A 23,934-nucleotide genomic window follows, 5' to 3' on the forward strand; every position below is an offset into this window, starting at 1 on the left:
CACTCATCCCCTGCCCCAGATGAACTGTATTCTGACTCTACCTTCCCTATCCTGTGTGGGTGAAGGCGAGTCCGGGGACCCGAGCATAGGACTTGCTTATCGTGCTAGATTTTGGCCATATTCTTGACCTGTCGAGCTTTTTGCTTGGTCAGTCCGTGTCCCAGCTGTCTTGCACAAATTTGCTAAGCTTTGTGGCCATGCTTTTATCCAAGCCATTGATAAGAACGCTAAATAGCACTCGGCCAAGCACAGATCTCTGTGACACGCCAGTGACCATGGAAGCAGCCACTCTTCTTTGGGAGTCTGTCTGTCTGGTCAGACCATCAAGCCACGATATGCTTTGCTAAGGTCTAGCTAAATGATATCCACATTTCCTTCATCTTAGTTGCCCATCGTTGAGAAAGGAAATGATGGTCTTGCTTTAACCAGCTACTCCTAAATCTCTCCAATTCCTTGAGCCATTCTTAGACACCCCCTCCGGCTCACTCATCTTCCTGCCCGGATCGATGCCCCAGCTCGGTGTCCTGCTTAATTGGTAATGCCCAGAACTAAGCAAAATATTCCGGATGATCACTTGCTTCTCAGCTGGGTCACTGGCCATTGGATAACGTTGCCCAGGACTTCAAGAAACTTCATCTTTTGGTTGGGGGATGGGATATCTGCCTTTTCTGGGTCTCCTAGTTCTCTCCCATCCTTGTCCATCTTTCCCATTCTTGCCCAAGAGCCGCTTTGATACAGTTTTAATACCACTGAAACCCACCTAGCCTAGCCACGACTTCATTAACCCAGGGCTTGACCTGCGGTTCCCATCTCCATTTCCTGCTTTCATAACGAGCAGCAGGGGTCCTCGCAGATGTAGCCCATCACTATGTGAACTGCCCCCTCTGCTTTAGCTTCCGCCAGTCCCAAGACTCCCCTCTTTTAGGAGCCCCTCTGAGACTTGGCAGCATCAAGGGGCAAAAGGCAGCAACTTGCTTGAATGGCAACTGACACAGCAGGCCTGGGCCAGGTCGGGACTTTGGGAAGTTTCCCAGTCTTTGGCTCCCCTTTTCTTGAAGGAAGGTGTTAAATTAGGCAGCAGCCCCCCCCCCCCCCCCCCCAGCACCCAGAGGAACAGGGCAGGCATACACAGCTCAGGATAGTTAGAAGCCACTAACCTTCCCAAGAGAAGGCCCTAAGGAACCTGGGCAGCACAATACAGGCAGCACAGGCAGCCCTCCCTCACGAACTTTGAGGATCGGAGAGATGAGAACAAGGAAAACAAGGCTTGCTTAAAACTTGCGAGTTCCTTTTGGTGGTTTGTTTATTCTGTATCAAAAGTATAAGTGCCTTCGACGTTACTCAAGAATCAGCCAGGACTTCTGAGTTTTACAATTATTTACACCGTAAGACAAACATGGTTCAAGTCCAACTTGATCTGTGATAAAAATGTCTTCTTTTGTACAAGATAAAATGACTCACAAGAAGAGGCCATCAGATGGCCAGAGGAGCAGAAAAAAATTCAAATTTGTCCCACATACAGATGTCGGGTGGGATCACAGGAGGTGCCTACAAAGCCGACAGCGTCTGCCCCCCCAGGTCCCCCAAGATCGACAATCACATTCAAACTCAACATGTTTTGTATTTTTTAATAAAGTTTGTAATCCAATGGACACACAAAACAAAACTGCGCTGAGAAAAAACAGTTCCATAAATTAATAAGTGTTAGGAGGGGACAGGGAATAAAAAGTCTCTTTGTACAAGTGTATAACACTCCCACATCGCGGGGGGAGGGGCTGGAAGGGGGGGAGGTGGAGGGGGCTGGAGAGAGTATGGGGGGAGCCATGTTTAAATGAAGCGCACTTACAAATGAGTGACGATACAAAGTCTGAGTATGAAAATAAGATTTTCTCTGAAAACACATTTTTGGCACAGATTAAAAAAAAATGTATGTCAGGGGATTTGATTTTTTAAGTCAGTATTATATATATTTATATATATTATATATATATATATTTATATATACACACACACCCACTGAGTTTCGCATATCCCACCAGGAAGGAAAACGAAGGTTTTCCCGTTGCTGTTTTTCCCCAATGTAAACTGTACATCCCAGATGAATTAAAGATGGTGGCAGCGGGAGAGCCGATTAAGAAGGATGATGGGGGTCCAGAAGAGAAGGGGAACCAGGGGTAGGGAAGAAGGGAAAAGGGGCAAAAACAATCCAATGAAATGTTCCTTGACCCCTAGATTTCTGCAGAAGTTTCCAAATCCTGCGTTTTGAGTCCGCGATGCGTGTTAATGTACATCAAGACATCCAGAACGTCACAGCATGTCTTCAACTGTGCAAAAGTCCAAGTCACTAATTTAGTGCAAAGGCAGTTCAGGTTTTTTTTCTTTTTCTGTTTGTTTAAAAAAAATTTTTTTCTTTAATCCCACGCGCATGCCTCAATCTGCCTGCTGAGTGCATCGTTGTCCGTAAGCTAAAGCATCATGTAAACATACAAGGTAGCAGCACCACACCCAGCGCACACAGTCTGATTGAGGCTGGAGGGCCGAGGGCTGGGCATCCAGCAGCAAATTCTTCACACTCTGTTTCCGTATCGTCCTCTGGGTCAGACTTTGCCGCCGCCACGGCGGCGGCGGCTTGGTTGGTTCTTCGTCTTTGCTGCAGGGCCTTGGAGAGGGTAAAAACCAGCTCGGACACGAGCCTGCCGGACACTCACACAGAGGCGATGATGATCATAAGGTGGGGGGAGATGTTGGAGATGCTGGCGAGGAGGTCAGGGGCCAGGCGGGACAGGTGCCTCTCGGAAAACTCACAGGGAGGGAAGATCTGGAGGACATAAGCCGGCTGGAGGAGAGGAGCAGGAGAGCGGCAGTTAGTGAGGATCGGCCCCCCATCCCCACCTCAACCCACAGACGGCTTCCCCGAGCTCTGTCCCCAGGCAAAGACGAGACCGAGCATGCCCAGCCCAGCTCTCAAGCCTGCTGCTGCCTAAAAGATGCCGATGTGCCCACCCTGGCCCGCCCATCCCTCCTTCCTAATGAAGATGTCCGGATCAACCCGGCCAATGGCCCAATTCTTCGGCAAGATCAGCTTCTTGGGGGCTGTGGGGGAGCGTTTCCCCTCACTGCTTCATCCTGCTAATGCTAGGGAGCTCCTTTTACGTTCCTGCTGAGCAGCTTCTAAAATGAGGGCGATGGAGATGGCGAGCACAAGCTCCGTCCCGTCTCCTACAGTAACAGCCGCGTCCGTCTCAACCAGGCCTAACTCCATTTCTCTCATCTAGGTGAGCGCAGAGAGGGGAAGCCTCTCATCGGGTGTTCATCCCTTCGCTGGTCTCACTGAGATCAAGCATCGGTCCCAAAGAGCATCTGCGGGCAGCCCGGAACCCCCTCATCAGGAGGGAATCCAGGAGGAACCCCAAAACACCAGCCACCTCCTGCTTCCAGGCGTTGCGGGCTGCCCGGGGAGGCCGCCTCATCCACGAGAAGATGCGGGACTGGTCCGATGCCCGAGAGACCGGACGACCGATGGCCAGCTATTGCCAGCTTAACAAATGTGGTTTTTCTTAGCCAGAACCCCGGTTCTCCCAGGATGCGCGCTCGTTCTCCAGAAGTTCTCAGGGCTTTCTCGGGGGGTACCCGCCTGCCCATCCATGGTGTGGCCAATGGAGGTCGAGCTAGCTACAGCTGGGGAGAGGCAGCACTCACCTGATTGGAACCCAGGTTGGCGACATTGATGATGCCTGCGGCCTGTTTGGTCTGCAGGTAGGTGATGAATGCAGCCTTGAGGGACTCGGTCTGATTCACGACATCTTCCTGGTCTCGGCCGCAGGGCAAGGCCAGCAACAGGCAATAATCCGTCTCCACCTGGGGTCAGAGATGGCGGTTAGAGTCTAGAGAGGCCTGGGGCCCAGCCGATGTCTCTAGCACACAGGATGTGACCCTCGGCCCCAGGAAGCCTCGTGCTCTACGGGAAGCCTCAAGATGGTCAGCTAAAAAACCAGCAGCAGCAGCGGCCCCCAGAGCCCTCGGAGGAGCTTTTCTTGTAACAGCACAGGTAGCGTCTGAAGCTGCACTTACCGTCATCCTGCGGGCCACCCCGTCCAGCTGGGAAGCCTCCAGGCGCATCCTCTGGGCAATCCTCAGGGGGGGGCCCACCTCCGAAGTGGGCAGAGAGCGATGGGCCAGGACGTTGTTGCCAGAGACAAAATGGAGCTGCACAGCGGCGGTGTCGTTCTTGAGAGCCAGGAGGCCCTGCCACACAATCGGGTACTTCTACAAAAGGGAGAGGGAAGGCAGGATGAACACCCCAGAAAACAAGGGAACTAAGGCTGGGCCTGAAGCGGCCAACAGGCGCTGCTGCCCACCTCCCGGCCACGCTCACCTTCAGAAGCTGGACCATGTCCACGGGTCTCTGGGAAACGGGCTGAGGAGAGAACTCCTGCTTGAGGACAGAATGGGGCTCAGGGCGCGGCAATCCAGAGGACGCTCCCTGGCCGGAGGTGGCGGGGATCAACAGGGGCTGCTTCTGCACTGCCTGCGGGGCATGGGGGGACGGCAGCTCAGTCTTGATGGAGACGGCCACCGGGGATGGGTAGGAAGTCTGACCGGCCTCTGCCTGTGCCCGCTGAATGTGGAGATGGGAGTCCAGCTGACTCGAGTGTCTATTTCCAGCTGCATGTTGGGTCTGCTCAGGGGCTCCCGTCTGGGTGGCCTTAACGTCCTGGGAAACCTGAGGCGTTTTGCTTCGCACAGGCTGGCTAGGATGAGAGTGCTCCCCTTCAGGTGGGACCTAGAAATCAGAAGGGGGAAAGGGAAAAGGGGAACACGCATCAGAATCCATTTCACTTACCCTAAATCTCCCTCCACCGACTTCCCAAACGATCCTATGGAGAAAATTGGGAAAGGACCAGATAACCTCTGCAAGTTTCTTCTCCTATGCTCCAGCCTACTTGAGAGGGGCCTAAATCATGTGCTCTGGAGACAGCAGGCTGTAGGGGATCTCTTGGCCTCAAGGAAGGAGAACTGGAACTATCCTGCCTCCAGATAATGACATCCAATAGGATCAATGGCCTACATGGGCACAGAGAGCCCTGACCCATGTAAAAGACCTGTGACTTCATCGGTGGCGTCTCTCTCCACCAATGCAGATCATGCCCCCTTCACACCTGAGCAGACGGTCTTCGTGAGTTAGTATGGCCATTAAAAAAAAAGATCACCTGGCAATAAACCTTCTGGTGATGAGCCTCTGAACTAGGCTGGTCCTTGGACAAGAGGCCCACAGATCATCGCCAGGCTCAGACTTGAGGCTTGCAGTCCACGGGCACAGCCTTTGGAGGGCCCAGGGTCACCTCCAAGCCAGAATGAGGCATCAGAGGAAGGCTTTAGGAGTCAAGCCCTCTCAAAACCCTTCACCAATTCCAAATGCTTCTGGGAAAAGGCTGTCCACTTCCCTTACATCCCAGCCACTATCCTCCCCTATGCCAGCCAGGCAGGGCTGAGCCTGAACGAAAAGGCTTCTCAACTTTTACGCTTCATTCTTCGGGCCCACCTGAGTCCATGTGGTTGCTAACATGGCATTGAGAAAGCCCTTCACGCTCTCCAGCAGCTGTTTGTGCACCCAACACCCCAAGGAGAAAGAAGGGCACTGCTTTCTCACCTGAGATGGGGTCATGCTCCGGGAAGGCAGTCCAATCTGGGAAGCACCAGGAAACTGAGGGTGCCCAAGCTGAGGCGTTGTATGATAGCTCCGGAGGTCACCATATCTGTACTCATGGTACACATCCCCGGGGGGATGAATGATCTGAACACTGTGGGGCACACCCCCAGGGGGGGTCAGAGGGAGCCCTGGAAGCTGGCCCCCCGGGGGAACACTAAGGAGGCGGGGCTCACTGTGGGGAGAGGGAGCCATTGCGACATCTGACGCTTTGGGGGCCGGGTTCTCCTTCCCTGGCTGAGGGGTCTTGCTGGCTGGTGGCGTTTTCACTGACCCTTCCGGGGTCCGGGATTGCCTTGCGTCTAGGTGGTGCTCACCGACGGTGGCCACGTGCGGATGCCTCATGAGCCTCACCTCCCGGGGCACGGTATAAGGGTGCATCCGGTACTCGGGCTGCATGACCAGCACATCGGACTGCCCAGGAGCCGCCCCTCTGCAGACAGGATGGTGATAGTGCATCTCGTCTTCAGGAGGGTGCTGGGAGGACAGTGGGGGAATGACAATGGGGGCCGGCTGGGGAGTGCCAGAGCGCTGCGGTCGGATCTCCATCTGGGGCTGCAGACTGGCCCTCGGAGAGTGAAGTCCCTCGGGCCGGATGCCATAAGGGATGTTGGACAGAGGGGGGGTGTTCATTCTCACTTCACCTTGGGAGAGATGGCTGAGGGACACGGTTTGGGTGATACTATGAGGGGGCATGATGACAGACTGCTCTGGGTGCATGCTAGATATATACTGAGGCACAGGAATTCCTGGTGCCAACATGACTGATGCATTATTGGATAAAACTGGAGAAGAGGTACTGCTGGGATGACAAGCCCTTGGGAACGGAGAAGGGGAGTGCCCGCTTGTACGGGGAGAATGTGGCTCTTGCTTTAAGACTCCCAAATGAGAGATGGCTCGATCTGTTGGGGTACTGGGTCCAGAGCCAACATGATTTGCTTCTGAATGCAGTTTGCCAGAGAGGGAAGGTGGGTGATGTGAACTGAGCCCAGGGCTCAGATTGGATGGCTGGAGGACCTTGGTCTCCACTTTGAGTGAGCCTGGGTCAGGAGGCTTTTTGTTGGTGGAAGCTACACCTGGGGAGAGTACCAACTGGCTGTGAACCAACACTGGTGGAGTGTTTGCTGCCTGTGAAAGGCCTTTCCCTGGGCCAGCCTGGTTGACAGGTGTGGACACAGACAAGTGACTTGGCTCTAATTTCTCCAAGGATGGGCGCTCTTGCTTAATGGATGCTATCACGGGAGATGTGGTATATGGTTGGGATCCTAGTACCAGGGAAGAATGAGTGGGGACACTCCCATAGCCTGTGGGAGTCTGAGAACCCAATTTTGGAGCTGGCTGGGATGACATAACAGATTCTTGCTTGACCTGTGGTTTGGACATTGACTGCTGGAATTCAATGTCCATGGCACTTGCTGGGGGAATCTGGCTAATCTTGGCGCTGATACGCTGGGGACCTTCAGTCTTCTGTCCAGAATAACTCAAGAGCACCACGCCTTCTGACGTGTTCACTCTAAGTCCTGGACTGGAGCCTGTTTCTGAGGGCCGATCTTCAATCACAGACATGGACCCTGGGTGGAACCGACTGTTCTCATTAGTGCTTGGCCAAGGCTTATATTTTGAAGACAGCGCATTCCCAAGGCACGTCTGGACTGACTGAGTTTGCTTCGTGGCAGCCATCCGTGGAGACTCTTCCAAATCGTTCTTTGTAGGCATCCGGCTAATGACAGAAGTGGCTTTGGGAGCAATGACTGTAGTGACCTTCTCTTTCTCAGTAAACACTGGGGCCTCTGCTGCAGACAGATCAGAGGTATTGGGGATTGGAACAGCGGGTTTCTCTTCTGAAACTGGTTTTATGGACTCTACTGGGGGGTGAGACACCTCTTCTAGGCGAGGGGCACTGACAGGCTCAGCAATGGCTGATGTTACATGAGTGGAAGTGATACTTGTGGCTGAAACATATTTGGGCTCCATGAGGATCTTTCTCAAAGTGCTGGAGTTGGTATCAATGTCAGAGGCCTTTGTGTCTGGGGGAAGGGCTGGAGGTGGGGTGGATCGTGCCCGGGCCTCTTCGTGCCTCGTAATCCAGTCTGTCACCTTAGTGGTGCTTGGATGATGTGGGACCATCCCAGATGGGATGGGGGTAGGGAGCTTGGCTGCAGCTGCAGAAGGAATCGTGGGAGTGGGTGTGCTTGGAACACTGGGTGGGGTAATTGGTGCATTCTCACTAGTTGAACGTACCTTGAAACTAGCTTGACTCCCATCATCCACTGGCACTGCCTGAGGGGGTAGGTCCAGCAGGGCTGGAGCCTTAGCAGGTGGGTCTTCTTCAGCAACAAGTTCGATGGTAATCGTCTCATTGGCTGGATTCTTGCTGGAATCAGTAGGGTTTGGCTCAGAGGAGACGGGATGGGAATTTTTATTTTGCTTGTCTTCTTTTGGCGTTTCTGGGGGTTTTAACTTCAATTCACTGGTGACAGGACACTTGTTTGGGGCTTGCTCAGATTCAAGAGCATTTGCCTCCACAGCATCCCCTTTCTTACTGGTACTTCTCTTCCGGCGAGACCTTGTGGACTTTTGGCGCACTCTATCCTTCCGAGAAACTTCTGTCTCTTGTAACACCACCTCTGGCTCCTGGGCAGAGCTGGGAGACACAGTTGTGTTCCCTTCAGGATCCTTAGGGTCTCCTGGGTGTGCTGACGGAGCTGGGTCACTTGCAGGTGGCACAGAAGGCTCAACAGCATTATCTGTTTCCAAAATGCCAGACACAGCTTGATCCGTTTCTGGTTCCATCTCTGCCTGCACAAGGGGCTCTGTCGCCATCTCAGCTTCAGATTCTGCAGAATAAGTTGGAGGGGCTGGGAAGCTTTCTGGCTCACCAGAAATATCATTGATAATGGACCCAATGGCTGCTGCAAGTTCTGTCTCACTGGCCTGGTGAGCAGGTTTGTCTCCCTCCTCCTCTGGGTGAACCTCTGTCACCTCAGCTGATGGTTCTTTGTAGGTAGCAAGGGAGGAGGTCTCTGTCAACTTTGCGATATTCTCAACAGCCTGTTCTAGCTCAATCTGCTTGGCTAACTGGGCTGCCTCTGGGGACTCCTTGGGATCCTGTACAACTTCATTTTCTGATTCGTTAACGAGATCTTCTGGCTCATTCTTAATTTGGGGTGATAGATTGTCTTCCTTTGTAGGACTCTTAATCTTTGAGGGTGGGGTGGCCACTGTTTCTCCTTCCTCATCAGTGGGTCGTAAAACTCCTTTCACTTCATCAACATTGAGACGAATTTCTACATTCTTCAGACACAGAGGTGTTTTGTCCACCGAAGATTTGGTATTTCGAGACCTTCCTCGCTTATATTTAGAACTTTTTTCTGGGACTTGTTTTTTCTCCACAGCCTCACCTGGAGGAGTTTCTGGTGGATTCTTGTCTGGATCGACTTCTTTTTTATCCAGTTTCTGCTCACTTCCTCCAGTCTCCTCTTTGTCAGACTTGGGTTTTGAACTGCTGTCATTAATAACAGACTCTTGGTCACCCATCTCGTTAGTTTCTTCAGGTGGGTCAGCTGTAACATCTACTTTCTGCTCATTTTTTCCTTTTTTCCCCTGAGGCCCAGTGGGAGCTACAGATTTCTGAGATCTAGGTGATCGCCAACCTTCAGCAAGTTTGAGAGGTTCCACTGTGTCTTTGGGTTCTGCCTCTTCTGTATCTTGCTCAGCTTTGACAGGTGATACATCTTCCTCAGCCCTCCTGCGGGTTTTGGGGGGTCTTCCCCTCCTGGGAGTAGTAGAAAGTGATCCCATTTCCTGGGCTTCTCTCTCCCGTTTCCTGGTTGACCTTGGTTGTTCTACTAGATCTTTAACAGGAGATGGTTCTTCCTTGTCCCCTGGGTTGGCATAGACAGACCTTACATTTCTTCTCCGAGTTCGGCTAAGTGGCAAACTTGGTTCAATATTTTCCGTCTCTACAGCAGAACTGGGTGATTTAGCAGCATTTCTTGAAATTTTTTCTGCTTCCATCTTCAACTCTATGAGTTTCTGTGTTTCTCCACGAGGGGAACTAGATCGTTTGAGTTTTTCACGATCAATTCTCTCACTCTTTCTTGTGACTGGCTTCTCTGGGACACTAACTATAGTTGACTGTACTGGTGTCTTAGAGCGTTTGTTTTTGTTGGACTTTTTATCTTTTGCAACAACTGGTGGTTCTACTTCCAAGTCATTATCAGAACCTGGAGGCTGAACCTCAGGAAGGACCTCAACTTTCTGACTTGTATCACAATTAGTCTTAGCAGCAGGGGCAGGTTTTTCCTCTTTCACTTCACTAGGCTCCTCAGGCTTCTGGACTGGTTTGGAAAGTGGTGAGATTAGTGGGGTACTTTCAGGTTCTGGATCTATACTAATATCTACCTGAGAAGAAAACGAGGCTCCAGGGGTTGGAGGCTTGGTATCTAAATAAGAAGGATGCTCAGCTGGCAAGTTTTCCTGTGAAACCAAAGGAGCAGGAACAATTTCTTTGTTGGTCTCCGATACAGGGGGCAAGTCCATTTTTTCTGACTGCTCCATCATGACAGTAGCATGTTCAGTAACACATTTTGGTTCTCCAGTTAGAGAAACCAGCTCTACAGTCCTTTCTTCTTTTGCCAAAGGTGCCTCTACTGTTTTCTCCTTTTCCAGTGATAAAGGGCCTGATTCTTGGGGATCAGCAGAACCAGGAGCTGGCCCCACTACAGATGGTGATTTCAGTTCTGGCTCTTTGTGCTCAGAAACGGATTCCAGTGTCTCAGGTTGGTTTTCTTTATCCTCTTGTTTCTCAACCTCTTTGGATTTCTGGTCTTTTTCTTTTTCTTTCTGTTGCATTCTTGTGAGCTCAATAAATCTGCTGTGGAACAAAACTACTGGTTCTTGAATCAAATCAGATGTGCTGTTTGACCCTTCAGATGATGTCTGCCTCCCATATAACCTACTGGAAAGGAGATCAAGTTCTTCACCCTTCCTTTCTAGATGCTGTAGTCGTTTCGAATCCTGCTCAAAGATGGAGCTGTGTAAAAACCGAGAAGCAAATAGTTCTTGTCTTTCCTGTTCTTCTTCTTTTTGATCATCTTTTTTATCACCTGTCTTCCCTTCTGAATCAGTCCTGATTTTTTTCTTTTTCATGTACCAGGATGGAATAGGTCTTGGTGCAGAGTCAACCTTTTCCTTATCTTTGTTGTTTCTAAAACTAGCAAATCTAGAGTCCCAATCTAAAAAAGACCAATTTTCTTCTCTAGAAGAAGAGAGAGATTTAGCTCTTTCAAGCAAAGCCTTAGTGTCTGGAGTGATTGTTTTGTCCAGTGCAAAAGAATAAAATTTGTTCCTTTCTAAAGAACCAGATAACCTTTCATCTCTCTCACGAACTTTATCGTCTCTGTCTCTCAATAAAAAAGACAACCGGGAATTCTCTAATAATGATGAAGCTTTGGGAGAATGAGATTTCTGTTCACCATCTTCATCTGAATCAGAAGGGACCTCTCCCGGTTCCAAATCTCTATGTATAGATCGCTTTCGAAGGCTGTCTCTCTTAATTATGCTGCTTGGAAAGCTAACATCAACTCGGTTGGGCTCCACTTTCATTTGAGTTTCCCACCGATTTTGCTCATCTTCACAATTCAAGCCTGAAAGCTTTATTTTGGCCATGTCTGCCATCTGTTCCTTCTTACTGGAGTCATAAGGATTAAATTTTAGGGACTCCTCCCTGACAGTCATATTGGAATATGACAGACCCTTTTCATCTATTTTGGGAGACTCTTTGGTTTCCTTTAATGGTATTAGCCTAGGGGAATCTACAGTCTCATCCTCCTCATGAAAAGGAAAATGACGGACACTAGGTGAACAAGAAGTTCTTTCAGCATCTTCACTGATCTGGCGGGAACTTCTGTAATTTCTTTCTCTTTTAGTGCCAATTTCAAAATCAAAATGATCTACCTTTTTCTTTTTGCTTGGAGGAGAGTCATCCGTGACATCTTGAGGAGGTTTGCCCACTTCATGAACAAGGCTGCGTCTTTCATATTCATCCACCTCTTTTTTAGGACTGCCAAACTTCTCAGTCTTCGCTATTTCTAGCTCCATCTGCTGTTTTCTTCGACTTTGCTCCATTTGTTTTCGATAACTTTGTGTGTGATCAATATCAATGCCAATTTTTTCCTCATTATCTGCTGACTGCGGTTTCTCTTGGCTAGTTTTGTGGTCTGCCATTTCTTCAGGAATACTACTCAAATTTTTCTTAATTTCTTCTTTTTCTGTTCCTTGATCATCTAATGGTTGTGGCTGTTTGTGCTGTGGTTTTATAAGGTTAAATTTTTTGGAAAGAATTTCTTGACTTTCCATTGATTCTTCAACTGTATCTCCTGGCCTAGGCTGTACATCTAGGGGAGGCTTTGCCATCATCCCCACTGAAATACTTGCAAGTTCTTGACACTCTTTAGGGCTGGGAGCAGAAATAAGTTTTTCCAGTTTGATTCTCTCCAGTTTTTTAGGTTCTCTTCTAAAAATGTCTTTCTTTATGGGCTTTTTTTCAGGCTCAGCATCCTTTAAAACTGTTACTTCTCTAGTGGATGGCTCAGGCTGCCGTTTAAATACTGCTTTGGCATCATCCTCATCCAATATACTTTTTTTGACTTCCAGTTTTTGCCTATCTGGTTTCAAATTCACATCAGCAAAACGCCTTTTTCGAGCCTCCAGCTTGTCCTGATCTACAGCACTCACACTTTCAGTTGTTGGGTCCTTTAAATGTTTCTTAGGCTTCAGCTTTCCCTCCTTATCAGCAGTCACTTCTGGGTGGCTCACTGGGACCTTTTCTTTGGGCACTTTGGGTCTGACAATGTCAACTTTAGTCTGGTCACCAGATTTTGCTGCATCGGCTTGAGAGAGCTGGAATTTCTGATCCAGAAATGGAGATTTAACAGAGTCATTATCAAGCTTAGTTCTCAACTTTTCTAAATAAGGCTGTTCAATAACCTTCCCTTCTTTTTCTTTCACTCGAGTCAAGACCACACAAGGCATCAGGTCTAGCCTGTTTTTGGCTGTTCCTTCTTTGTCAGCTTTTTCTTTGCTTTGTTTGCTATTACTCTTCCATTTTTCAGGGCTGGGATCTCTCTCATTCTCTTGATCTGTTTCTGAAGATTGAGAACCAGGGGAATGAATTTTGGCTTTCCGTCTTTGCTGAAAAGTAGGCTTTTCTTTTTCTGCCCTTTCAGGTTTTTCCTTCCTCACTGGGCGTTTCTCTTTCTCTACTCTCTCTGGATCAAAAGTACGTTCTTTGTCAGGCTTTTCAATCTTGGTATAACGGTCTATTCGAGTTTTTTCAAATTTATCGTACCTCGGGGGAGAAACCGAGCTGCAGCTCCCACTACGATCTGAAGACCTGCTGTAAACTCTCCGCTCAGAATCACTCTGGTGTCTCTCAGACTGAGGAGATGGAACCACAGGGCTTGGGGCTCGCCGAGAGTGGGCTGGACTCTGACTTCGTTCGATAGGCCTCCTTTCATGATCTCTGTCTCGGTCAGATTCAAATCGTTCTCGCTCTCTTTCCCGCTCCCTCTGTCTGTAACTGTATTCCCTTATATCTTGTTCATAAGGATCATTTCGGTAATCCCTGTATTCCCGGGGATCATCATAATATCGTGGCTCATAGTAGTCGCCTTGATAGGGATCCCAGTCAGGATAAAATTCTCTCCCTCGGGCTGGATATTCTCTCCGAGGATCTTCAGAATACGACCCTGGAGTTCGAACAGACTCATAATATGTACGATCAGTGGTATAGTCATAAGACCCTCTTCTTTCATCTCTGTCAAAAAAGAAAAAAAGGGGGGTGAGGGGGGAGACACACATTAGTTCTTTCTCTCATTAATGAAACTATAAATTACAAAGTTACATCTTAAAAAGGTACTGATTTTTCTCTGCATATGGTACACAATTCAACTTTTTCCCCCCACCACTTTCCTAACCACTGGCCATCTAGAGCTTGATCACACTCTAGGCACAACCTCAGTGTCATCCTCAACTCCTTACTCTCATCACCCCAACTCTGCTCTTCCACCCTGATGCAAACCCTCATAACTTCCCCCCTGAAAGTCTACCTGCATAGACTTTTGTTGGATCTCCCTGTCTTAAATCCCTCCTACACTGAGCTGACAGTGATCTTCCCAACAATGTCTCTGTTTCTCTCTCACATCCAGTCTCTCAAGGACTCCTGGTGGCTATTCCTCCAGAATTGAATAGAAAATTCTCGGGCTTTTAAAGGCCTTTAAAAACTGGTCCCCTGCCACCTTCCCAGGCTTTTTACAGGTGACTCTCCAACTATTCCACCCTTCTCCTCCACTATCTCTGTGTGATCCAGTCTTCATCTTCATCTTCCAACTCCAGGGATCTTCATTGGCTGTACGCCATACCTCTGGGCTTTCTTGGCTTCCTTTAAGTCTTTACTAATATCAAGGAAGCTTTTCTTGGTCCTCCTTTTTTACCTTAGTGTCTTCTCTTTGAGATTGTATAACTGTTTGCAAGCTGTCTCTCTTTTTTGATTGCAAGCTCCTTAATGGCAAGAAATTGTTTCTGCCCTTCTATGCCCACCCCCAATGCTTGACACATACTTGGCATTTAATAAATGCCCCTGATATATTCTAACTCCTCTTCAAGTTTCTTGTGTTTTACATGTTGTATCCTGTTCACAACTAAGATATCCCCACTCTTTGAGTGAGGCTAATCTTTAATTCTTCAAGAAGACTATTGTGTTCTATGACTCACAGAAATACAAGTTCCCATGACATAAGCTATTATATAAGAGCACTGTAGAGTTGTGAAATGAAGAAATATGTGAAATCTAGGGGAGAAAATACCAGGGACAGCATGGTGGAAGCAGTGGCATCTGAGATGTACTTTAATGATAACTTTGAATTCAAGGACTTCACAGAACTACTACAATAGGCTTCTAGCCAATGGGGAAAAAACTAATAATAATTTCTTACACTGCTCAGAAGACCTATTTTGTGTAGCATAAATTAGTAATAATATATGGAGCAAGGTCACTTCATTTATGACAAAAAAAAAGGGGGGGGGGGTGTCAAAGAGAAACTGGATTTACCAGATCACCTATGGGTCTGGAAGAAAAAGGTGGCCTAAAGTATAAAAAAAAAGGAAACCCATCTCTACAATGTCAGATAGTAAAATACAACATCACTGAATTCATATTATACTTAGAGGTTCTCATGAAATCTATAGAGCATCTTATGTTAGATACATGCCTTCTTTCTGATAACATTTCATAAAAATCTCTGATATCTTGACCTGATTTCTCCATGGAATGATAAAAAGCCAATTGGCTTTCCCGGTTTGCAAAGTCCACCTAAAATACAAGAAAAAAAAATTAGATATTGCAAAAGTTTCAGGTTTGTGGAGATATAAAAGATCACAACTGTAATTCTATCTCTGTCTTAGGGTTACAATTTTAAATCTTACAGAATGAGCAAAGATAAGGCGGGAAAGGAAATCTGGCTTAACTGAAATTTCTTTCCCAAAACAAGGCCCTGCCCTCAACACAAATGCTTAAAGACATCTCTATCCAAATAACAATGCATTAACCACTCTGAAAGATGGGAGCTTCATCGGAATATTTTGTATTAACCCTCCAACTTGACCCCTTCAATGAAAAATTACAATAAAATCCCCTAGTTCCAGTTGTGTAGATGGAATCTCACATCTAAAGTTCCTCCCCACTGTGCCTTCATGTCACCTCAGAGGCATCCCCCTTCAATGAATGTCCCAGGCATTACACAGAAAGATGCTTTTACCTAAATAAAATCATCTGTTATGAAAATGCACCAACTCCTTCAAAACCACCATAAACACCAAGTTTTCACATAAATATACCAAATAAAAGAATCATACTTGAAGTGGTTACCCACTCTTTAGAAGAGAAGGAAAAAAAGAAGAGAAGAAGATCATTCAGAAGGCTGGACTGGAGTTCCACGTTCTGGATTTCTATGGTCCCTGTGTGCCTGCTCATCTATAAATGGGCACTAAAACCCATCACCACCAAGTATCCAGGATCTTTGAACAGACAAATGAGAGGATCCTAGAGAAAGCTTGCTGGCTAATACCCTACATCCTCAATAAGCCGAGTATTTTTAAAAAACAAAAAACAAAAACAAAAACAAAAACTGAGAAACCTTTTGGAACCTATGGACCTACAATCTAGGTCCTAATAAATAATAAATAATCCCCTAACTGGCAATTTGCAAAAAATGCCAGCTATCTAAGTAGGGAGGCCGGAGGGCAGGATCTCAATACAATTTTGCTCCTTTCTTTTGAAAGGTCATTATGCACACCTTAATTTTATTCCCACCGATTTTCCTCCCCTTGGTCTCTTTTACAGCTGCTTGTGCATATTCAATTTCATTGTAGAGAACCAGGGCCATGCCTTTTAAGCGGTCATACACCACCTGTAAAAAACAAAAAAACAAAACAAAAACCAAATAAGCGCCTCATCCACTGGACTTAAGGACAGTCCCAACAAAATCCTAATTCACGAGGATACCATGGAGAAAATATTTCTCTTTAACTCCAGAAAACTGGAACACTTTTCTGATGATGCACAATGAAGTGAAGACAACAGGAGCAGGGACTGTTTTTTAATGTGGATTTTGTGGCTTGAGGTATATTATGCCTTTATTTTGTTTTTCTGTATTTTACTTGATTTTCCTTGGAGACTGAGTTTAGTACTTATGCTTTGTTCAGGCTTTCTGATTTAAAAAAAAAAAAAACCTCCTAAAGGGGGGAAAAAAGGTAAAAGGAATACTGAGTCAAAGAACAAAATTCCAGGCATTTTTGCTTACAGGCAAAAGGTGACTGGTATCTTGGAGCAGCTTGAGTTACCATTAACACTGCTGGCCCTCATGAGATGTTGTTCAGACAACAAAAGCTACATAAGTATATGTCACACATCACAACATAAGAAATGCAGTTAAATCTTTACACAGTGGAATAGAATATATCATTATGGTTTCCAATTGTGTGTAGCACAACTGTAATACTCTAGATGAACCTTTTGTTGTATGAACTTCTCTTTTTAAAGTCATAACCTATTTCCAAAAATGTAATTAAGTCTAATTACAAAATAATTGTAAATATGTATGATCACATAAGTAGACTGCCTAATTCAAATGCAAAAATGAAATTCTAAATATCCCTGGGAAACTTTCTATGTACCTGTACTATACTACTTAATGTATATCAGTTTTAAAAAATTATCATCTCGGCTGGTTCAAAATATATTTTGCAAAACACTAGCCTACCCTGTGCACTAACCGATTAAAAATACTAGCCCCTACAGCCCAGAGAGAATTTCTACACATAAGCTATATAAAAACACTAGAAACATAGGGGTTGAAAGGACAGGATAAAGAAAGGAAAACAGTAAAAATTTCAAACCACACACCAAAACCTCCCACCTACCTTTACCACAGGCCCGTATCGGCAGAAATGTCGCGTTAAATACTGATCCGTTATGTTTGTAGAAAGCCCATCTAACCACACGCAGTTTGTAGGCATGCTTTTTCCAAAACCCAGCTGAATATAAAAGGTGAGATTTCCATCAGTGACATTTACAATCGTTCATAGCCACAGAATTCTGAGAGGAAAAAACTATTCTTCTATAGGAATCTGATCAAACTAACGAACTCTCTTCAAATAGGAACAAAACAATTCAACCCTCAACCCCCCCCACACACACACACACATACCCCATACAGAAATCCAGCCTACTCAATCATGCATAATACTATTTTATAAGGTTCTGAGAAAACAAAGATGATGTGCAAACTACACTGCTTCAATTTCACAACCTAACGAAATTACCAAAAGTCACAGAAAGAACACAGACAGATTTATTTACCTTGAGCCGATTATTTCCAAGGTATTCCCCATCCATCTTCTTAATAGCTTTACAGACGCTTGTAATATCACAATATTGGAGGAATGCATATTGGGGAACTCCATTCACTTTCTTAATGTCAATATCCTGAAAAAAGCCAATCAATAATACTCAGTGATATGCCAGCAAGGTCACTGTAAACTAGACCTGCATGGAGTTTCTTTTCAAAATGCTCAAAGTATCCTAGGGATTTCTTAATTAAAATGTCTGTTAACTGACTAAACACTTGAACTACAATACTAAGAAGTCTAGATTCTTGGCATTTTACAACAACTCTTCCCTTTTCATCTCCCAAAAGTGTTCAGCCTAAGAAAGCTTGGGCTGACTAATAATCAGGAAGAGCTATTGCAAGAACTACCAAGAATCAACAGTTCCAAGAGAATCACCTTACTGAAAATGGAAGAAGCGCAAAATCCTACCCTGCAGGAGAAATTACTTTCCTAAGGTATCCTAAGTCAATATACTGAGTTGTGGCAATGGGTTAACAGGTTAACTATTAACACCACAATGTCCTAGAGACTACTAAATGCTTCCATCTCATTTTCCAAGACAAGTCAAGTTAGACAAAAATCAGTTAAATCTCTCCTTTCAATACGGACATTTTTGTTATATTCAAGCATTTTCAAAACATAGTATTCAGAGTAAAAATTACAAAATATTCACATTTTCAAAAGCACTCCTAAAATGTCCAAACAAAAATTACTTTATTAACATTTAAGCATTTGTTTATTCTATCCATGAGTTTTATCCTATCACAAATATGCCTAACATACTATGTTGCTTGGTAAAATATAGTATACAAAACTTTAAACCATGCAGACTGTGGTCAGAACAATTCAGGTTTGTAAAATTTTTAATTATTCATAAAGTTGTCTCCGGAAGTCTTTCCTTGAAATGAGCTTTAAAAGGTCCAACAAAGTGGAAAGACAGCTTCTATGTTCAATGATAGCTAGAATCAGTAATTTGCCTTATGGAAAGAATGGAGAAGATTCCCTGTTTCACGCAGTGGATCAGAAAACACAGAGAGGTGGATGAAGGGGAGAACCAGATAAATGGAAGTTGCACTGCATTAAACAGCTCCAGGTTGAAGACAGAACCATTATTGAGTGCAGTAAGTTAAATACCCAGTACTGGAAAAAAACATACAAGGCCGAGCTCTTGTCAACTTGTGGATAAAGACAACAGTAAACAAAAACTAATGCTCACCATTATTTGGAATGTTAAGGCCACCAGATAAGGAATTAAATAGAAAACAATGATTTAATATATGCTAAAAACTAAAGATTGGTTGGGAAGAACCTGGCAACAGTTTTCCTTACCTATACATTAATGCTGAATAGTTACTGATAAAGCTGGCCTTTCTGCCAAAGGCAGGATGATGATTAAAATAGGTCTTATTAGGACTAATTTTATTAGCTACCTATATCTTAAGATTTGGTTTGACTCTAAATCAATCTACTCAGGTGTGCCCATCCTACTGAGAATTAATAGCTCTTAAAATTGCACAATTTTACTCCATTTTCAAGATCAGAATACATCTGGTGCTTTAAAATAATTCCATAAGACAATCACACCTATGGCAACTCTTGAATCTTCTGGTTGTGAAGTGGTAGCTACATTCAACAAGCAGAAATGAATTAGTATCATTTTGGGACATGAGTATATTCCACTTAATGCAAAATTTTTAATATACAGAAAAAAAATTTAACCTTTTAAACAGAGTAGGAAGGCAGCTATTGTACTGGTCCATTTCCCCAAGTACCAACACCTCTCTCCCCTTTCCTTTATCTCTTCTTCCATTCCCTTTCTTACACCCGATCCCTATAAAAACAAGGTAAGGAGCAGCAACATTCTAGTCATATGCAGTGAATATAATTTTGTTTACTGAACACATACGACCACCCCCACGAGATGCTCTGTTATATATTCATTCAGTGGGAAAATATTTACTCCCAAATTAATATTCCATATAAAACATACAAATGGAAAGGAGACCTTTGCTTAAAATAAGGTACCCTTGAGGGACTAATCTCCAAAGCATAAAATAAGGGTATTAATCCAGCAAAAAGTCTAAACACACTAAAGCACCTAGGACACATTCCTCTGTCCCATAAGTCTAAAACAAGACTAGACAAAACCAGCCTTCTCCTATTAGCCCTCCTCCATTAGCCCTTCTCCTATCTTTTATAGAAAAAACAAGCTTCATGGAGCCCAGAGGTGCTAAGATGCAGCAGTCACTCCTACCACTGCTGACTCTTGAGATCTACATGCTTATAAACAATCCAATGGTTTAACAAATGGCAGCTTCACTGAGGACACTACAAAGCCCTTTGATATATAAGTCAATGAGCAGCTTCCCAGGCTAGAACAAGTCATCAAGACAAATATTAACTTGGAATTTGAACTTCTAGCATTTATCATTCATATCCAAATCACCCGATAGGCCAATCTGCATAAAGTCTTTTCTTGAAGCAACAGAAGTCAGGTTTCTCCTCCAGATCTTTTTGACCTTCAACCCAAAGCATGGAAACTACACTGAAAACATTACCTAATGTGTATCTTGCAAGTAACTCTTGGCAAGAACCTCTCAACTGAATTAACCATTAAGATCCATACAAAATAAGACTGATGTTCATTATACCAAACTAACTATATTCTCAGTGGATTGAGAGCCAGGCCTAGAGACAAGAGGTCCTGGGTTCAAATCTGGCCTCAGTCACTTACTAGCTGTGTGACACTGAGCAAGTCATTTAACCTCCAATACCTACCCCTTAACACTCTTCTGCTTTAGAACCAATACACTGGAAGTTAACGGCTTAAAAACAGATAAATAAATAAAAATTAAAATTAAAGCTACTATAATGTACATGTTCTTTGTCAGAGGTCAAAAACATTTTGTATTCTAGTGAAGTAACTAACATACCACAATTTCTCCAAAGCGCTGGAAGATATTGCGAAGATCATGGTAGGTGGTGGTCTTTTCTAGGTTGCCAATGAAGAGAGTCCTTGTTGCTTTGGGGTGGAATTCATCTATCCTCTCATCCAGGGGTCGAAATTCATTCTCACTTTCTGTTTCTAGAGGGGAGACATGGAGGAAGGGGAAAAGGAGGGAAAGGTTTTAAATAAAGGTTTAATAACTATAAATAATACACTTAGTTTCTAGGATGAATCTAGGAAACTAACAATCTACAAATGACAGGTTTTTCCAGTAGGAAAATAGTGTGTGTATACATGTACAGAAATACAAAATATGAACTGAGTAGACTTACATATATACGTGTGTATATGTATGTATGGTATGTATGTCTATGTATACATACATTCAAGTACATCTACAGAGTCCTGGTTTTCCCCCCTGCCTCTTCATTAACTCATGGGGTCATCACTGTACAAAGACACCTATGGGTAAAGCCTTATTTAAAAGGACCTTGTGGAACCTGCCAAAATGGAAATGACTCTGCTTGTTAAGTTTGATTAAATAGTGAAAATGTCCACATTTAAATCCCCAAATAGGGATTATTTTCTTTCTATCTTAGGCTCCCAGGTGCTGTGTGGACCCTTCAACAGAGGGTTTGGGATGTAAAGCAAAAACCTAAGGGAAAAAACATCCAAAACTGTAATCGGCTAAAAACTGATTTAGCTTAATTCTTAATTCAACAAAAGATCTTTTCCACTAACTCCCTTAGTAGGTACTGCTATGCCAATTAACCTCAATATCTAATACCATGAATGTAGAAATTTGTCAAATATGGAAACCAATCCTTTGATGCCACATGGGTGAAAATTCTTTGCTTGAGGACACTGGTGTTTTGGGGAAGGACTTTGCTGGGTGCAATATAATGGGAAAAAGAGAAACACACATTCTCCCTGGTTCAGATTCCAATTCAGCCACAAACAGCCTGGCACAGGAAGAGTTCTTCTTATATCTATCTATAAACAGGAAACACTGCTTATATACAACACAACAGTACATTCATCGCTGCATTACATTTATGTCTAACTTTTGGCTATTCATATGAAGAAACAATATTAAAATTTTTTAGTGTCAATCTTCAAGACAATTCATATTAACTAGTTTTAAACGAAAACTCTGGTATAGCCTGACCTTCAATGGGCTCTAGCGTTATGGATCTCAAAGGTCCACACATTGCCTCCAGCCTACTGGATTCTTTTTCTCACATTCTAAAAACCGTTATTAAGGCCAAAAACAAAATTCCTACTTGGTAGTACTCAGCAATTTTCAGAGATAAAAATAACATGGAAATACTCAGAAATCATGCCCTAAGTGAACTTCATTTCACACCCTTGGGCCCATATTGGGAGGCAGGAGGTGCAGACGTTTTTCTACCAGAAGGACAGAAAGCTAGTTAGCAGATTTAAGAATGTCTCTTTTTGCAAATCAACCAGCCATCAAAACCCTGATCAATGAAGACTCAAGAGAGCCTAATAAGCCAGTATTCAGGAGCAAGGTTTACAACCACAGCTTCTCAGACCATTAGGACTGTTCAACTATGCTACAAAGGAAAGAATGCTACTGAATTACACTGAGTGAACTACAATGCCTCTTCTCTGAGAATAACTTAAATAAAAAACTGAAACATGTTTTTTTTCCAAAGCCCTGGAAACATCATCAGAATAATGCAAAAGTTAATTTTATCTTTTGACCACAAAGGAGAAAACTTACCCTCTATTCCAACACAACAGCTACTTGAAAGTCATAGCGTCCTGCCCAAATATAACTCTCAAACTCATAGTTGAGTTTTGCCCTGGCAAAATATCTCCAAGTTAAAATGATTATGGTCAAATATAATTTTCACAAAGGAAAATATTAAAAGGGCAGCAATGTCTTTCTCTTAAAAGAACAAGCCCAATAGTTAATGAACCATAAATGATAAATAACACCATGCAGTGTAAAACTCTTAAATATATATGTTCCTTTGCATTGTCAGATCCAATTTTTTTTTTATCTAAAAAATCCTCAGGACAGGGGAAAAGCATTTTCCTCTAGAAAAGTAATTATCCTCAAGGCCAGGAACTGAAGAAGAAAGCCTTGGGAAATGTGGGAGGGAAACAGCACCCAAAGACTTGGAACCAGAAAGAAGAAGAAGGGATATAGCCATCTAAACCTCAAATTGTAGGGTCTTGCAACCTGGAGCACATATTGGGGGTGGGGTGATCTGTTAATATCAGATAGTTTGCATAATGCCAGCTTTGATCTGCCTGCTTCAGAGGCTAACAAAATAGATATGATTGGCAGAATGAGGCTTACCTCAACCACTGGTAAAATATCATCATGTTAAGTCACAGGCTGTGTATACAGCATTTAAGAGCAGACTTTCGAGGAGATACCACCATTAACAAAGAGGCTTGGTCTTAGGTGTCATCAGTTCTAGACTTCATCACATTGGGGTTTATACTCCAAGTTAACTAAGCTCAGGTGATGCCCTACGACCTCTTCCTGTCTTCACAAGTCAAATGCTTCCCAGGTCACAGCCAATGAAATCCCTCTAAATCAAAAGAGTTTCCACCAAAAATATTTCTCTCTCATTGCGAGTCCATCCAGGTCACGAAAGGTGATCTAACTTCTGCTAGGTTTCTGCATAATGGAAAGAACCTGTCCAACCACACTGTCCCTTCGGGTCGATGATCCTTTTGGCACGCTGCCTGCTCCCAGGAGACCATCACACCTTGACCGTCTGGATCAACTCTAGACTTTGAAAAAACGGCTCTTTCTTCTCTTAGCAAGCCACTAGCCTTGGACTTTAGATCCTCTAACCATCATAGCCTTCTTCCCTGAGTCCCAGAGGCAGAATCCAGAGGCTTTTCCCCATTGTAAGTTCCTAACTGAACACAAGTGCGTCCACCTCTGCCAGCTCTTGCACAACACCCTTGGAGCGTGTCGGTAAGGAAAGGGGGGCGCTGTGCGCAGTTAGGAGTAACACCCCTTCCCTGCATAAGCTCCCACGTCATTCACACCGAGGTCAATAGTGTCTACTTTTCTTACCTGGCCCTACCCACGCTGTCACTTCAATCTGCACGCCAAAGAAGAGTTTTCCTTTTGACGCATTCTGTGCTTTTTCCTGGTCCTCTTGCTGGCGAAAGAATACCAGGCCATACCGTTCTTCCGAGGCCCCATGGATCTGCACCGAAGTCACTTTCCCATACTTCTTAAACTCATGGAAAAGGCCATCTTTAAGGCTTGTGTCTAAATCCCCGCCCCAACAGAAACCAGAGTCATTTCTCTTTCTATTGTAACTGAGTAACTCAA

General features: G+C 44.6%; 1 protein-coding gene across 7 annotated transcripts in view; it reads right to left on the minus strand.

The window, feature by feature from the left end:
• Nucleotides 1–1,271: 1,271 nt before the first annotated feature.
• The window catches only part of SPEN (spen family transcriptional repressor), a 79,579-nt gene continuing 56,916 nt past the window's right edge, over nt 1,272–23,934 (minus strand). For 3 of the 7 annotated variants that reach the window (XM_007491663.3, XM_007491666.3, XM_056795731.1), the window contains 11 exons: nt 23,671–23,871; nt 20,590–20,741; nt 17,628–17,753; nt 17,189–17,302; nt 16,063–16,176; nt 14,980–15,080; nt 5,651–13,526; nt 4,376–4,783; nt 4,072–4,266; nt 3,700–3,858; nt 1,272–2,836 (listed from right to left, as the gene is read on the minus strand). In XM_007491663.3, coding sequence (XP_007491725.2) covers nt 2,705–2,836; nt 3,700–3,858; nt 4,072–4,266; nt 4,376–4,783; nt 5,651–13,526; nt 14,980–15,080; nt 16,063–16,176; nt 17,189–17,302; nt 17,628–17,753; nt 20,590–20,741; nt 23,671–23,871 — 9,578 coding nt within the window. In that variant the 3' untranslated portion in view covers nt 1,272–2,704. The remainder of the gene's footprint in view (nt 2,837–3,699; nt 3,859–4,071; nt 4,267–4,375; nt 4,784–5,650; nt 13,527–14,979; nt 15,081–16,062; nt 16,177–17,188; nt 17,303–17,627; nt 17,754–20,589; nt 20,742–23,670; nt 23,872–23,934) is intronic. The other 4 variants (XM_007491664.3, XM_056795730.1, XM_007491667.3 and 1 more) reach the window with 3 other exon arrangements.

Source organism: Monodelphis domestica, chromosome 4 (assembly GCF_027887165.1).
Source record: "Monodelphis domestica isolate mMonDom1 chromosome 4, mMonDom1.pri, whole genome shotgun sequence".
In the NCBI taxonomy this organism is placed as follows: Eukaryota; Metazoa; Chordata; class Mammalia; order Didelphimorphia; family Didelphidae; genus Monodelphis; species Monodelphis domestica.